Source organism: Vitis vinifera, chromosome 18, assembly GCF_030704535.1.
Source record: "Vitis vinifera cultivar Pinot Noir 40024 chromosome 18, ASM3070453v1".
Taxonomy (NCBI): domain Eukaryota; kingdom Viridiplantae; phylum Streptophyta; class Magnoliopsida; order Vitales; family Vitaceae; genus Vitis; species Vitis vinifera.
In genome coordinates this window covers 20,322,642-20,339,266 of record NC_081822.1, presented here as the reverse complement: position 1 = coordinate 20,339,266, position 16,625 = coordinate 20,322,642, and the positions used below count along the sequence as shown (strand labels likewise).

Genomic DNA, 16,625 nt, shown 5'->3' with positions numbered 1-16,625 from the left:
ATAGCTTGGAGGAGAAGCCAGACGGGAAACAGGTGGCTTGGCGGAGATTAAGGGGTTCTTTAGCAGAAGGATTAAAGGGGGGGCGTTTTTTTTCGGGAGACTTTGGAGAGGAAAACTAGAGGGGGTGCTAAGAAGGAGGGGTTTCAACAGAAAAAAAAAAAATGAATAGAGGAGAGTCTTGCTGGAAGCCAACCCACTTTTTGCTTGAAAGGAGCTGTCACGCCCCAAGACCCACTCCAAGGGCGTGACGGTCATTTCACACCTCAAACCCGAAGGCTTAAAGTATAATCTGACCCAAACAGTCATATTGTAACTGGATGTTACTAATTACCAAATACCTGCTCAGAGTAGCGGAAACAAAATCTAAAATCCTCAAAATTCAATTTCCAAATAACTTCCAAATACCAAATGATTCAAAATAACATAACTAATAGTTAAACAAAATCCAACATAAAATCCTAAGTCAAATCCTAATGATGACCATTCCTCAGCCTAGCCATCACTCCTCACCCGAACTAAGAGTACCTGAAAAATTTTCAACAATTGGGAATGAGCTCACAGCCCAATAAGGAATATTAATGCAATTCATGGATCAAATATTTTCATTTCAAATAGGAGATATCAAATTTTTTTTTTTTTTTTCTCATCAAATATCAGAGTTTCAAAAATACCAATATATTCAAAATTCAACCAACCAATTTCATATCAAATTCAAACACTTTCACATCAGACTCAATCAAATCCATTCAATTTTTTTTTTTTTTCATTACTCTGGTTATCAAATATCAAATGCCCAGTTAGGTGGGACTTTTCAAATGGGTGGCTAGCCTCAAATTGTTCCTGGTGGACGGAACCAAACACTACTAGTACTAGTAACCTCTAACCAAACCCCTAGAGGCTGGGGTCCAAATCAATTACATTCCCACCATGAAATGTAAAGGTCAACTATTATAACCCGTTGACAGGGCCGAATAGTCAACTATTATATCCCGTTGACAAGGGCCAAATAAACCAGAGTGATGTTTTCGTTCAAGTATTCAAATTTACACATCATAATATCTCCATATTTTGTGTCATAAATAAAACAAAATATTTTAACATAACATTTAGTGCAAAACAATTTGATCCATGCATGGTAACAAAATATCATTTTATTTTCCACAATTCAAAATAACATATGAAATAATTTAATTTTATAAATATTACATTAACTTCCCTTACCTCAAAAGAAGTCCCTGAAAGCTTGGGAGAAGAATAATTCTGAAAAAAATATAATCTACTCTTCACCTAATATAATATAAGAGAAACAATTAATACTATTTATTTATAATTTAACTAATCTATTCCTTATTTAAATAAAACTAATAAATTCCCAATTTGTTTCTAATAACACACTACTAATTTAATTAAATTACAATTTTATTTCATTATAAACTCTATATATATATATATATTGCTAAATCTATTATTAATATTATCTTAATTATAAATCTAAAACTAAATATTATTATTTTAATTAATCAATTCAAAAACCACCCAACCATTCCTCATCTCGGGTACACACCAAAAAGCAAGTTTTTGTTTGTTTTTTTTTTTTTTTTTTGTTGCCTAATGGTTCATTATATCTATATATATATATATATATATATATATATATATACAAAAGCCTCCATAGCACTGCCACGCCCCACCTGGAGTTTTTTTTTTTTTTTTATTCATTTTTGCCATGCTTCCAGTAGCATGCCCCCATTCTTATTATTATTATTATTTTTTCCTTCCTTCCTTCAGTGCTCACGCGTTCTTCTTCTTCTTTTTTTTTTTTTTAATAACCCTAACCTAAAATCAAAATATTCCAAGCAATTTTTTTTTTTTTCTAATAAAACTTAAGATCTCCCAAATTCCAATACTAAAATCAAAATATTAAATTTTCACTATTTGATATTAAAACAAAATAAAAAAAAAATAATCTAACCCTAATCTAGATTTGGGGTTTTCCAAAAAATATATCTAATGTATTTGAAATAGATCAATGAATCTAAAATATTAAACTAGAGGTTAGAATCTTACCTATAGAGATCTGTTCTTCAACCCTGAAATCTGACACCAACCTTACGTTCTCTGGAATTCTGCGAACAGGAACTCTATTCAGAAAAGAAGGGAAAGAATAAAATTTCTAATTTATACCTAGGGTATTTATTCGTAAAATTACACTTTTACCCCTCTTCCACTTTATTAAATTAATTAATCAATTAATTAAATTATTAATAACAATTTCCTAAATTACCCTTAAAAGAAAATTCTTGGGCGTTACATCCTCCCCTCCTTAACAAAAGTTTAGTCCTCTAAACTTGGCATACTTGAGTCTTGAAATAATTGAGGATGTTTTTCTCTCATCTCTTCTTCTAACTCCCAAGTGGCCTCTCGGATACTATGATTGCTCCACTGGACCTTTACCAACTTGACAACAGCATGTCGTAGTACCTTATCCATCACATCCACAATTTGAACGGGTACCTCTTCATAGGTCAAGTCCTCAAAAATTTGAATAGGCTCCAACTCCACAACATGAGAAGGATCATAAATATACTTCCTTAGAGTCGAAACATGAAACACATTATGAACCTTAGACAGGCTTGGGGGCAAGGCTACTTTATATGCCAAAGTGCCTACTCTTTCTAATATTTCAAACGGACCCACAAAACGAGGACTAAGTTTTCCTTTTCTCCCAAATCTCATCACAGACTTCATAGGTGAAACTTTCAAGAACACATGATTACCCACCTCCAACTCCAAATCTTGCCTACGATGATCAGCATAACTCTTATGTCTACTTTGAGCTGCTTTTAATCTTTCTTTAATCAAAGCAACTTTTTCAACAGTCAACTGCACAAGTTCAGGGCCCAAAAGTTTCCTTTCTCCAACATCATTCCAACAGATAGGAGATCGACATTTCCTACCATACAATGCCTCAAAAGGTGCCATCCCAATGCTAGCTTGAAAACTATTGTTATAGGCAAACTCTACTAAAGGTAAATGATCATCCCAATTACCTTGCAGGTCCAAAATACAAGCTCTTAACAAGTCTTCCAAAACCTGAATTACCCTTTCTGATTGGCCATCAGTTTGAGGATGGAAAGCAGTACTAAAACTCAACTTAGTGCCCAAAGCTTTTTGTAGACTATGCCAGAATCTAGAAGTGAAACGAGGATCTCTGTCAGACACTATAGAAACTGGTACTCCATGCATTCTCACAATCTCCTTCACATAAAGAGAAGCTAAACGATCTAAAGAAAAGTTCACTTTCATAGGCAAAAAGTGAGCAGACTTTGTCAACCGATCAACAATCACCCAAATAGCATTATTACCCCCTAAGGTTCTTGGCAATCCTATCATAAAATCCATGGTAATATGCTCCCACTTCCACTCAGGAATAACAAGTGGCTGTAAAGACCCTGCTGGTCGCTGATGTTCAGCCTTCACCTGTTGACACACTAAACACTGAGCCACAAATTGTGCAATATCACGCTTCATACCTGACCACCAATAGTTTTGCCTCAAATCTTTGTACATCTTTGTCCCTCCTGGGTGGATTGCAAACTTGGAACAATGAGCTTCCTCTAAAAGCTCCCTCCTTAAGTCTTCATCATTTGGGACACAAAGTCTAGTCCCAAATCTCAAGATCTCATCATCTGACAAAACAAAATCAGGCTTACTGCCCCTCTTAACTTCCTCTATAACTTGCACTAATCGAGAATCATTCTTTTGTAGGGTCTTAATTCTCCCAACTAAGTCTGGTTGTACTCTGAAATTTGCTACAAGTGCTCCTAAGCCCATAACTCGAAAGTGGACTTGTAAACTCCTCAACTCTTCAAGTAACTGCCTTTGACAACCTCTAATAGCTGCTAGAGAACCAACTGACTTCCTACTCAAGGCATCAGCTACAACATTCGCCTTCCCAGGATGATACTGAATAATACAATCATAGTCCTTAAGTAGTTCAATCCACCTCCTCTGTCTCATGTTCAATTCCTTTTGGGAAAATAAATACTTCAAACTCTTATGATCTGTGAATATCTCACAAGTTTCACCAAACAGAAAATGTCTCCAGATCTTAAGTGCAAAAACCACAGCAGCTAACTCCAAATCATGAGTAGGGTAATTCTTTTCATAAGGCTTCAACTGTCTAGAAGCATAAGCTACAACTCTCCCATGCTGCATAAGAACACAACCTAAACCCTGATGAGAGGCATCACTATACACCACAAATCCTCCTGAACCTGAAGGGATAGTCAAAATAGGAGCTGATACTAATCTATTCTTCAACTCTTGGAAGCTACATTCACAATCATCAGACCACTCAAACTTAACTCCCTTCTGTGTCAACTTAGTTAAAGGTAGGGCAATCTTAGAGAACCCTTCTATAAACTGCCTATAGTAACCAGCAAGTCCCAAGAAACTTCGAATCTCAGTCACAGTACTAGGTCTTCTCCAATTAGCTACAGCATCTACCTTGCCAGGGTCAACTAAGATGCCATCATTGCTTACCACATGCCCAAGGAAAGAAATTCGGTCTAACCAAAACTCACACTTCTTCAGTTTAGCATACAACTGCTTATCTCTGAGGGTCTGTAATACAATACTCAAATGGCCCTCATGTTCCTCTCTACTTCTTGAGTATACCAAGATGTCATCTATAAAAACCACCACAAACTGATCTAAATAGGGTTTGAATACCAAATTCATCAAGTCCATAAAAGCAGCAGGTGCATTAGTCAAACCAAAAGGCATAACAAGAAACTCATAGTGCCCATACCTAGTTCGAAAAGAAGTCTTGGGTACATCTTCCCCTCTAACCCTCAACTGGTGATAACCCGATCGAAGATCTATCTTAGAGAACACACAAGCACCTTGTAGCTGATCAAACAAATCATCAATCCGAGGAAGGGGATACTTATTCCTCACTGTCACCTTATTTAACTCCCTATAGTCAATGCAAAGTCTCATTGAACCATCCTTCTTTTTCACAAATAGAACAGGAGCTCCCCAAGGTGAAACACTAGGCCTGATAAAACCCTTGTCTAATAACTTCTGAAGCTGAACTTTCAACTCCTTAAGCTCCACAGGTGCCATCCTGTATGGGGCCTTAGACATAGGACCTGTTCCTGGTACCAGATCGATGGTGAACTTCACCTCTCTCTCTGGTGGCAAGCCAGGCAAATCCTCTGAAAAGACATCAGGATACTCCCTTACTATGGGTATGTCTTCCAACTTCAAATCACTTTCATTACTCATCACACTCGCCAAAAATCCTTGGCAACCCTTCTTGAGCAAGCTACTAGCTCGCAAGGCTGAGATCATACGCAGTGGTCTGTCCACATGCTTCCCTTCAAAGCTAAACTTAGGCTGACCAGGAATACTAAATGTCACCCTTTTTTCAAAACAGTCAACAGAGGCATGGTAGGAAGCTAACCAATCCATCCCCAAAATCACATCAAAATCCTGAAGGTCAAGGAGTACTAAGTCAACTGGCATTTCCCTATAACCAATCATCACAATACAATTTCTAAGCATTCTACTGGCCACAACAGAATCTCCCACAGGAGTAGCAACAATCAAATCAAAGTCCATGCTAGCAACAGGCAAACCCAACAAACCAGCAAAAGATACTGAAACAAAAGAGTGTGTTGATCCAGGATCAATCAAGACTCTAGCAAATAAGGTGTGGATTCGGAGAGTACCTGTCACCACATCAGAAGTGGCCTGAGCATCTCGATGAGTCATAGCAAACACCCGTCCTTGGGCTTTGGGTTTCTGTTTATCCTCCTTATTTTCCTCTTTAGGCTTCCCAGTGATGAACTTCCTATTCTCTGGACAATCTCTGATCAAATGTCCTTTCTTCCCACAACCAAAGCAAGCTCCAGTCTCTCTATAGCATGGCTTACCCCCATGCTTCTTACCACAAGTAGGACAAGCCCCATCTAAATTCTGCACTGCTTTCCCTTTGTTCTGATTTCTTCCTGATGTAGACCTTCGCTGTGCTTGATTACCATGAGCACCATCACTCCTATTTCGCTTCCTTTGCTGTTCCCTATACTGATGAAGCTCCTCATTATCTTTCTCTGCTATAAGGGCTCTGTCAACAACCTCTGAATAGACACCAAGCTTCAGAATAGATATCTTGTTCTTCAAATAAGGCTTCAATCCATCCTGAAACTTTAATGCCTTTTCCTCTTCTGTAGCAATCAACTGTGGGGAAAAACGTGATAACTCTGTAAATTTGGCCTCATACTGAGCCACAGTCATATCTCCCTGTTCCAAACGAATAAACTCTCCCACCTTCTGCCGCCTAACACTGTCAGGGAAATACTTATTGTAGAAAGCCTCCCTAAATTGTCTCCATGTTATGGGTCCCTGATTTTCCAAAAGTCTCCTAGTCATATGCCACCAATGATCTACCTCTTTATCTAACATAAAAGCTGCATAAGAGGCTTTTTGCTCCTCAGAGCAATCTATGACACCAAAGAATTTCTCCATCTTAAGGATCAAAGCCTCTGCCTCTGTGGGATCTGTAGCACCAGAAAAGTAAGGAGGACCCAATTTCTTGAAGTCATCAAAAGAGCTACCCCTAGAAGATGAAGACTGTCCCTGAACATTAGTCCCAACAGCTCGAGCTTGGCGTTCAACTAAACCAGCTAGTGTCCCAAGATACCTATAGATCCCTTCTGCACTCACGGGAGGCAAACCCTCAACTGGAGGTACATCGTCATTAGCCTGACTGTTTTGGGAAGATGCAGGTCTCCTTGGTGGCATGGTGTCCTATAAAGCAATAGGTGTAACTAAATTAGTCACTAAGAAGTCAAATAAACAAATCAGAATTGTAAGGAATAAAAGGAATCAGACTAGATGAAGTTGAAACTTAAACTAATAAGTCACTCATCTATTCCCAAAGGTACATTAAACAAGTTCCCATCAAGATCACAACCTAGTGCTCTGATACCACTCTGTCACGCCCCAAGACCCACTCCAAGGGCGTGACGGTCATTTCACACCTCAAACCCGAAGGCTTAAAGTATAATCTGACCCAAACAGTCATATTGTAACTGGATGTTACTAATTACCAAATACCTGCTCAGAGTAGCGGAAACAAAATCTAAAATCCTCAAAATTCAATTTCCAAATAACTTCCAAATACCAAATGATTCAAAATAACATAACTAATAGTTAAACAAAATCCAACATAAAATCCTAAGTCAAATCCTAATGATGACCATTCCTCAGCCTAGCCATCACTCCTCACCCGAACTAAGAGTACCTGAAAAATTTTCAACAATTGGGAATGAGCTCACAGCCCAATAAGGAATATTAATGCAATTCATGGATCAAATATTTTCATTTCAAATAGGAGATATCAAATTTTTTTTTTTTTTTTTCTCATCAAATATCAGAGTTTCAAAAATACCAATATATTCAAAATTCAACCAACCAATTTCATATCAAATTCAAACACTTTCACATCAGACTCAATCAAATCCATTCAATTTTTTTTTTTTTTCATTACTCTGGTTATCAAATATCAAATGCCCAGTTAGGTGGGACTTTTCAAATGGGTGGCTAGCCTCAAATTGTTCCTGGTGGACGGAACCAAACACTACTAGTACTAGTAACCTCTAACCAAACCCCTAGAGGCTGGGGTCCAAATCAATTACATTCCCACCATGAAATGTAAAGGTCAACTATTATAACCCGTTGACAGGGCCGAATAGTCAACTATTATATCCCGTTGACAAGGGCCAAATAAACCAGAGTGATGTTTTCGTTCAAGTATTCAAATTTACACATCATAATATCTCCATATTTTGTGTCATAAATAAAACAAAATATTTTAACATAACATTTAGTGCAAAACAATTTGATCCATGCATGGTAACAAAATATCATTTTATTTTCCACAATTCAAAATAACATATGAAATAATTTAATTTTATAAATATTACATTAACTTCCCTTACCTCAAAAGAAGTCCCTGAAAGCTTGGGAGAAGAATAATTCTGAAAAAAATATAATCTACTCTTCACCTAATATAATATAAGAGAAACAATTAATACTATTTATTTATAATTTAACTAATCTATTCCTTATTTAAATAAAACTAATAAATTCCCAATTTGTTTCTAATAACACACTACTAATTTAATTAAATTACAATTTTATTTCATTATAAACTCTATATATATATATATATTGCTAAATCTATTATTAATATTATCTTAATTATAAATCTAAAACTAAATATTATTATTTTAATTAATCAATTCAAAAACCACCCAACCATTCCTCATCTCGGGTACACACCAAAAAGCAAGTTTTTGTTTGTTTTTTTTTTTTTTTTTTGTTGCCTAATGGTTCATTATATCTATATCTATATATATATATATATATATATATATATACAAAAGCCTCCATAGCACTGCCACGCCCCACCTGGAGTTTTTTTTTTTTTTTTATTCATTTTTGCCATGCTTCCAGTAGCATGCCCCCATTCTTATTATTATTATTATTTTTTCCTTCCTTCCTTCAGTGCTCACGCGTTCTTCTTCTTCTTTTTTTTTTTTTTAATAACCCTAACCTAAAATCAAAATATTCCAAGCAATTTTTTTTTTTTTTCTAATAAAACTTAAGATCTCCCAAATTCCAATACTAAAATCAAAATATTAAATTTTCACTATTTGATATTAAAACAAAATAAAAAAAAAATAATCTAACCCTAATCTAGATTTGGGGTTTTCCAAAAAATATATCTAATGTATTTGAAATAGATCAATGAATCTAAAATATTAAACTAGAGGTTAGAATCTTACCTATAGAGATCTGTTCTTCAACCCTGAAATCTGACACCAACCTTACGTTCTCTGGAATTCTGCGAACAGGAACTCTATTCAGAAAAGAAGGGAAAGAATAAAATTTCTAATTTATACCTAGGGTATTTATTCGTAAAATTACACTTTTACCCCTCTTCCACTTTATTAAATTAATTAATCAATTAATTAAATTATTAATAACAATTTCCTAAATTACCCTTAAAAGAAAATTCTTGGGCGTTACAGGAGCATTCCGGGTATGATTCTTGTGAGCTCCTTATTTCTTATTTCCTTCTTGACTAACTCTCATTTTGGGCATTTCTCCTGGGTATTTGGTTTATTGATTGGTGTGGATGCTAGAGGTCACTCGTTTTGCCTTGGGGGACTCTGGCTATGCATACTTTGTTTTTGGATGCACTTTGGGTGTTTTTGTTTTCTCTTAGAAGTGTTTGATGCTCTGTTCTTTCCCATGAATTTCTGTTTCAAAACCATGCTTTTACTCCCTCCAGATTCCACTCGTTCACAGCTCTTTGACAGTTCATGACATGGGACCGAATCTTTACTTTGTTTTTCTTTTCATGTTTTCATTATTCCTTGTTCATTGCTCTGTTTCTCGTTGAGGGTGGGATGATGTTTTCAACAACCAAGACACTCGGACTCCTCAAATGTGGTCATGAAGGGAAATGAACTCAGTAAAGAATTTTCTGTGATTGTGACTCCTATAGTGGCTGCAGTTTTGTTCTGGTCCGATGTCGAAGTGGAGATTGCTTTGACCTATTATATCGTTAAGCCTGAAGAAGTTCTGATTGTTGAAGATGAGGATGAGAATATTGTTCGTGAAGCCATGAAGGACGATGATGTCTTTGTTCAATCAGGATCCGCATTCAATTTCATGATGGAAGAACCTGGAAAAGCCGCAGCATGTGTGTGTGGCCCAGTTTCTGAGAGACCAAAGATGAGCCTGGTAGTGTGAGCCCTAGACTCCATGATGACAAAGAATGCCCACAGTGCTGCCATTAATGCAGACTGTGTAGCGGTTCTCGGTTGGTAGGGCGACTTGGGCCAATTTTAAGGTGAAGAGGAAAGAGGACGGCTATGGCGGGGGCTTCGAGTTCGTCAATAGGGACGACGCGTTCGTTGGGAGGGAAATGGAAGCGATGTTAGTCTTGATACTAGACCCGCAGAAACAGAACAGGACATTGTCGTAGAGGATGACCGGGATCACCTTTTGCATTTTCTAGAAAAGAAATATGCAGACGATAACATGAGGAATGACCTGAAGTGGCATTTTATCCAGTTTTGTTGTATCCGAATTGGGTCCCAGAATATGTAGACTTGTGAATGACGATAATGGGCTTACTGATATCCTCTGATCTAGTACAAAGCGTATACGAATTATGCATTAGACATGGAGGTAATTGAGAATTCTGATTATGACTGTATCAACATGGTGCTCTAAGCGTGTGAAATGACGATAAGGCTTTGGGGTATTGATGGGACGATCTTTTGCATGGCCATCTCCACCATTTTGCCCACTTCCTAGCCATGTATGCAGCAATTATCGCGCATGACCATACCCATTCCTCATGCCATTCTCTGTCCATGCGTATCACCCTTCCCGTTTCTCACTCGCATGCTCTCTTTCTCTACACCACAACCATTCCATCATGCCCATCATACCCATCTTGCACCTCACCACCCCATCACTCACCTCTCACATCCATCCTCATGCATACATACCCATCTCTCATGCCCACCTCCATGCATACCCATGTCACCCGTCTTCTATACCCCTCACCACCTTTTCTCTCTCTATCCCCCACCACCACATACCCATTTTTCTTCAAATGCCCACTTCCGTACCCATCATCGTTTTCTCCGTACCCACTAGACCCTCCACTATCTTCAGCATTATATCCTCACTTCAGGCACTTTCTGACATCGAAAAAGAACCATGGGTCTGTACCGGCGCTGCAGCGATTTCGCACAGGCAACCTCTTTGTCGTCGCCTCTGACGGCTCCTTCATTGTCTGCGCATGCGGCGATGTTATCAAAATCGTAGACTCCTCCAATGCTTCCACCAGGAAGATTAAGGTTTGAAAGCTCTCATCGCCCAGGTATATTCACTCTTAGAGGACTGGTGATGGTCTTTGGCTATGCATATCCTGCATATGAATGCTTTAAAACCACGGAAAAGAATAATCCAGAGATTGAGCAACTTCGTTTTGGTGCCAGTATTGGATTTTAGTTGCTGCAATAATAGTCTGTGAGAGAATTGGTGATACTTTCATTTCATGGGTACCAATGTATAGTGAAGCAAAGTTGGCATTCTTTATATATCTATAGTATCCTAAAGCAAAGAGAACCTGAGGATAAGGAGATGGCACTTGAGGAGTATGAGAAGGTGCTAGAAGTAATGTCTTGAAGGCGTTGGGATGTTTCAGCATGTGACGCTTGCTTTGATATCTGGATGCCACAGTCACCGAAAAATTTCAGAAACACAGCAGAACGTGAAGACTGTCTTTGATACGGTCATTAAGGTGGTTCTCTAGCCACCAAAGCAAGAAGGCTCCGCCGCCGCCGCCATCTATGATGGTGGATTCATGGGTGTATAAGTCCGATACATCGACATTTCAAGACTTAATGGTGCTAAATCGGAATGTGGCGGCCTTTCCAGGTGCATTAGGCGGTGAGGTGTCGAAGAGGCAGAGCTCGAGCTATGGGAAGCACAAATAAGTGATATTCAAACAGTTGGTGGAGTTGTCAGTTTGACGCATGAAAAATCCCTTATTTCCTGCCGCCTCACAATTCCCCAAGTTCAGGATTCCACTCTGCATGGTTTTGCATGGCCACCCTCCTAGGCCCACTTCCAAAGCCCACTTGCTCCTTTTGTTTATTTATTTTCATGCATACACGCATTAGAGCATATTATCTATTTATATATTTATTTATTTATGCAAATTCTTCATTCTCAAAATCGAGGTTTAATCCTCCGTTTTAATTTTCATTTTCGAAGTTTGATTTCTCAAAATTCTTTTCTTAAATCCAATTTTTAAAGTTTCTATTCTGGAATGTTTTTTTTTTTAAACTCTCAATTTCCGGAGTTAATTTTCAAGATTCAAGATTTTAATCTGATTTCTGAAGCTCCAGTTTCTTCCAAATTTAATTCCCAACTTCCAAAAACTCCAATGCTCACAATGCAAAAGTGAGTATTGTTGTTTCAGTTTTTAATGAAGAGAAAGTGTGACCCGTTAATGGTTTTTATATTTTTAGTTAACTTAAAATTCTTTAAAATCACCTGGGCCAACACTTGGTAAGGCAAGTGGTATCTGTCCATTGAGATACACTAGTTTATCTCTTGCAAGCCTCTAGGAGGTTGTTTAAAGGTAGGATTTCTAGAATAGCCAACACTTGGTAAGCTTTTGAACTCCCAGAAGACATCCATTAGTTATCTCTTGCGAGCTTTTGACGGGTAATCCAAGGTTAAGGATCACCTTAAATGGTCAATAGAAGGGGAGAGGTATGAACCATTGCAAGATGATTCAGTGATAGGGAATTAGTGTTTGAATCCATTAAGGGGGAAACATCTGTACCACACCGGTTAGGGAAATAACTATATGTTAAATCCCCAATGTGAGGAAAAGATTCAAGTGACCGGAATTCCCTTTTTGTATAAGGAACTTGAGCCTAGTGATCTAAAACTCCAAGAAACACTTTTCTTTATAAGTAATTTCTGTTACTTTATTATTGGTTTCACTTAAAAAACCAACATTTTCAAACATCTTTATATTTTCTTTTAAAGCTAACCTTGAAAAGAAAAAGCACCAATTCAACTCTTTAACTAATATCAATTGTGAAGTGAAAACTCATCCTAGTAAACGATTCTAGAGTCACTATGTTATGCTAGCTAATGCTACCCTAATATATGGTGAAATAGGTTTATAAATTTTGTTGATTACTCCCGCTTGAGGACTGAAATAAAAGCACACTAGTTGATTGAACACCAATCAACAGGGTGTACACCAACTGGGCACGAATCATTTATCTTATCCTTTCCGAACAATGCATGTGGGTTCCTCTTTTCTCTACCAAAAGGTTGTTGGAAAGATAAAGGGAGAGATTTGGGGTATTCACCTCTCAAGATTAAAAGATTCCTCCACAATAATAACCACCCTCAACAATAATAACAATCTAACAAGAATCAAGAATGATAATCAAGAACATTCAACCAAAAAGGGGGCAACAAATATAATGTGGAAAAACCCTCCAAATGGAGGTAAAAAACCATAGATAAAATTTATCCCACTTCAATAAATGAGGATATAATAATTAAGTCTTAAGGTTTCTTCACCTTGAAAACTTATATAAATGTCTCAATACTTGAGGTGAGAATACATCACCCTAAGAAACATGTACAAAAAGAAACCAGGGAGAAAAACATACAATAGGAACTTCCCCAAAAGGTTGATGAAAGAACCCGTGACTTCACCTTAAGCCTCAAAACAGTACTCATAAAACAACCCTAATTTTCTTTCTTTTTCTCAATCAAATTCCCTTCTCACTTTTTTCTCATAATACCAAAGACCTAATGCTATTTATATATCTATATTTGGGTTTAGGGAATACCCAAATATAAAATAGCCTAACACATGGGCTCATGGGCTAGGCAAACTTAGCCCAACAAAGGTTGTGCATGATGCCTCCAAGGACTCTCTGCTAGCCCAAGTATGGTGTGTTTGACGTCCAAAAAGAAGCCAAAATCTGATGCCTTTCCTCCAAAAATCATGCTGCCCTTGGTCCTTGAAAAATCTTGTGCGTGTAGGCTGTTATCTATTGAGATGCAGCCATGCATGTGGGCCCTCCCAAAAGGTATTGCGTGCTACTTTCCTTTTATGCGGGCTATGCGTGTTCCTTAGGAAATCCGAAGTGGTGCGACTGTTTATGCCTTTTATGCTCTCAATGTGGCCACCAATCCCATGCATGGTGGAGAAAGAAAATCCCACACCATGCGTCTTGTTGTGGTAGTGTCACGACCCAAATTTCGGGCGACCCAAAATTTGGCCCATGACCCAGGTCAAAGGTTTGACCCTAAGGGTTACTTCTATCCACGCTGGTAATTAATCAAAACACCCTGATTTTTTTTTTTTTAATTTAAAACCAACCATCACACTATCTCTTGATCACAATTATAATAAAACCACTAATCATCTTCTTGTCCAAAAGCTTAGATATTTATAATAATCTTCAAGTAAAAAAGAATATTTCCAAAAATATTTTACATACTAACAAAATATAATTTAACTTACAAAAGTCCATTATACATATCAATAGGGTAATATACATTCAAAAACAACTACTATTATGGTTCTTTTGCTTTTTGGGACACTTCCTAAACTTCTTGTGGTCCATCTGAAACTATATCTACATCTAAAAATTTTAGAAAATAAAGATGGTGAGCATTTCCATGTTGCTCAGTAGGGTGTGTTACACCCAAATAGGTTAGAAATTCTAAGTCAATAACACAACCATATGCCAAAACATAATATTACCTTTACATTATACACACTAAAAGAAACCCCTATCATACAAATTTAAACCAATCAAAATTTTCATTTTCCCTATTCAATCATATGACTAGCATATCAACAATTCTAAATTTACACAATAAACAAGTCATGTTATTCTTGAACAATATATTCAAACATATACTTAATAAATAATATAAATCTTTTTTCCAAATGCAACCATGATGCAAATGCTTACACGCAATTACACAATGCATTGCCATTCTCGGGCTTTCACCAAAGGATATGTGTCCGTACCCAAATACACTCCCCATTCGGAATCTTCCCGAGGTAAACTTTTGGGTCTTTCACCCTAGGGATCTCTCTCCCTTCTTAATTCGCCTCACACGAGCCTTTACTTTTCATCACTATTCATTTTTCTCTTTCTTTTGCCATTTCATGCACTTTTCACAGTTCTTATCATTTCTTCACACAACTATGATGTAAATGAATGCCATGAGGTTAATCACCCTCATTCACAAGTATCAACAATATTACATAAATTTCTAGCTAACCCAAATATCATTAAAATCACAATCATACCACAATTCCAAAGTTTTCCAATAATTCCAATAATTTCAATACTCAAATATAATTATTTTCCACAATAAAATTACCAAAAATATTACAACAAATTCTCAAAAATTCACATATCAGTAAATTATAATTTAAACCACAATTTCATAATTTTCCAACAATTCCAATAATTTCTAATAATCAAATATAATTATTTTTCCACAATAAAATCATAAAAAATATTCCAACAAATTCTCAAAAATTCACATATCAATAAATTATAAATTATACCACAATTTCGTAATTTTCTAACAATTCCAATAATTCAAATATTAACAAAAACTCAATTTATATCATCAATTTATTTATTTCTAATAATATTAATAATTTTAAACAATCATTTTAAGCATATTTCAATACTCAAAATTTTCAACAAATAATTTCCATTATTTTCAACACTAATATATCACCAAAAAATTTATATAATTTCTAACATAACAACAATCAATAAAAAATATTAGCCAATATTCCAATAAAATGGATTTTCACAACTACAACAATTTGGTAAATCCTATCACGGGAACAACAATTAAATACCAACAATTTTAATATTTTATCTTGTATTAAACTTTCATTCACATCCCATTTAACATTTTCTAAGCAAAACCAAATCATTTTATATGTTTAGGGTTTCCAAAAACAACCTAAATAAAAACTATATACCGATCTACCACAACCCAACAACTCACCCATTTTCATAGAGTTTTTTGAAAGTAAATAAAAGCAAAACGAAAAGCGCAAAAAAAGCCGAGAGAGAAATTTAGGAAAAACACACCCCTACCTGTATAGAAAAATCCAACCATGGGATCGAAAATCCAACTTTGTAGAAGTGTTCACCACGTTGAAGACTATCACCGTCTGAAATTTCGTCACGATCAGAGCTCGTTTCACCGTTAGATCGACGGAGGCACGCGATGAAGAACTCCTCAGCAACTCCCTGTGCTGCCGCCCCATTTCTTCTTCCTTTTCCTTTTTCGTTTGCCTGCCGACACCCCACAATCCAATTATATATATATATATATATATATATATATATATATAAAACAATTTTTAAAATCCCACGCACGTTTTTCTCTTAATTAAATTAAAACCATTATTTCTTAATTCACGAATTCTACCTAACTTGTGATTTTCCACCTCACAAAAAATACTATCGTATTCGTAATTTAATTTACCACAAGTATGCTCTTCAAAAAGTATAATTTAACTATAATTATCTAAAACATTTTTGTTTTGACATTAACTTAAAACATGATATAATTAACTATTAACAAAATTCAATTTTATAAAATATTAAAAATATAAAATAATTTTCCGGCAACTAAGAAGTTGAAATTTGTAATAACCTTTAACCTGTTAATTTTACCAATATTTATTTACCAACAAAAAGTTAAATAATAATCTAAAATTTAATCCCATAAATTAATTAATCATTTAATTTATAAAAAAAATCAATTTCTCAACCCTTTGGTATAACTTTTATTTAATTTACTTTATTTGTCAAATTATTCAATCGCATCAAAATTTCAAAAGTTAAATTCATAAAATTCACTTTTAATTAATTTAACCCTTTGTATGTTTTTTTTTTTCTAAACCCATATATCATAATTTAATTTCAATTCAACTC

The 16,625-nt window shown here is 35.9% G+C and overlaps 1 protein-coding gene across 4 annotated transcripts; it reads right to left on the bottom strand.

Annotated features, from left to right (window-relative positions):
- Positions 1-353: 353 nt before the first annotated feature.
- On the bottom strand, positions 354-16,000 carry LOC104877935 (transposon Tf2-1 polyprotein). 4 transcript variants are annotated; one of them, XM_059734842.1, is made up of 4 exons: positions 15,780-16,000; positions 2,068-7,312; positions 1,222-1,287; positions 354-525 (listed from the first exon to the last, which is right to left on the bottom strand). In XM_059734842.1, exon 2 carries the CDS (start codon positions 6,808-6,810, stop codon positions 2,335-2,337), a length of 4,476 nt encoding a protein of 1,491 aa, XP_059590825.1. In that variant the 5' UTR covers positions 6,811-7,312; positions 15,780-16,000; the 3' UTR covers positions 354-525; positions 1,222-1,287; positions 2,068-2,334. The 4 variants fall into 4 exon arrangements, 3 of the variants coding, with proteins under 3 accessions (XP_059590825.1, XP_059590826.1, XP_059590827.1); XM_059734843.1 differs by having other exon boundaries at positions 2,068-6,816; positions 15,780-15,992; XR_009465037.1 differs by lacking the exons at positions 354-525; positions 1,222-1,287 and adding exons at positions 8,010-8,075; positions 8,859-8,917 and having other exon boundaries at positions 7,136-7,312.
- Positions 16,001-16,625: the final 625 nt, after the last annotated feature.

Bases quoted from the DNA above. Each gene is read 5' to 3' on its own strand.
- LOC104877935 (XM_059734842.1), bottom strand. From the start codon at position 6,810: ATGCCACCAAGGAGACCTGCATCTTCCCAAAACAGTCAGGCTAATGAC.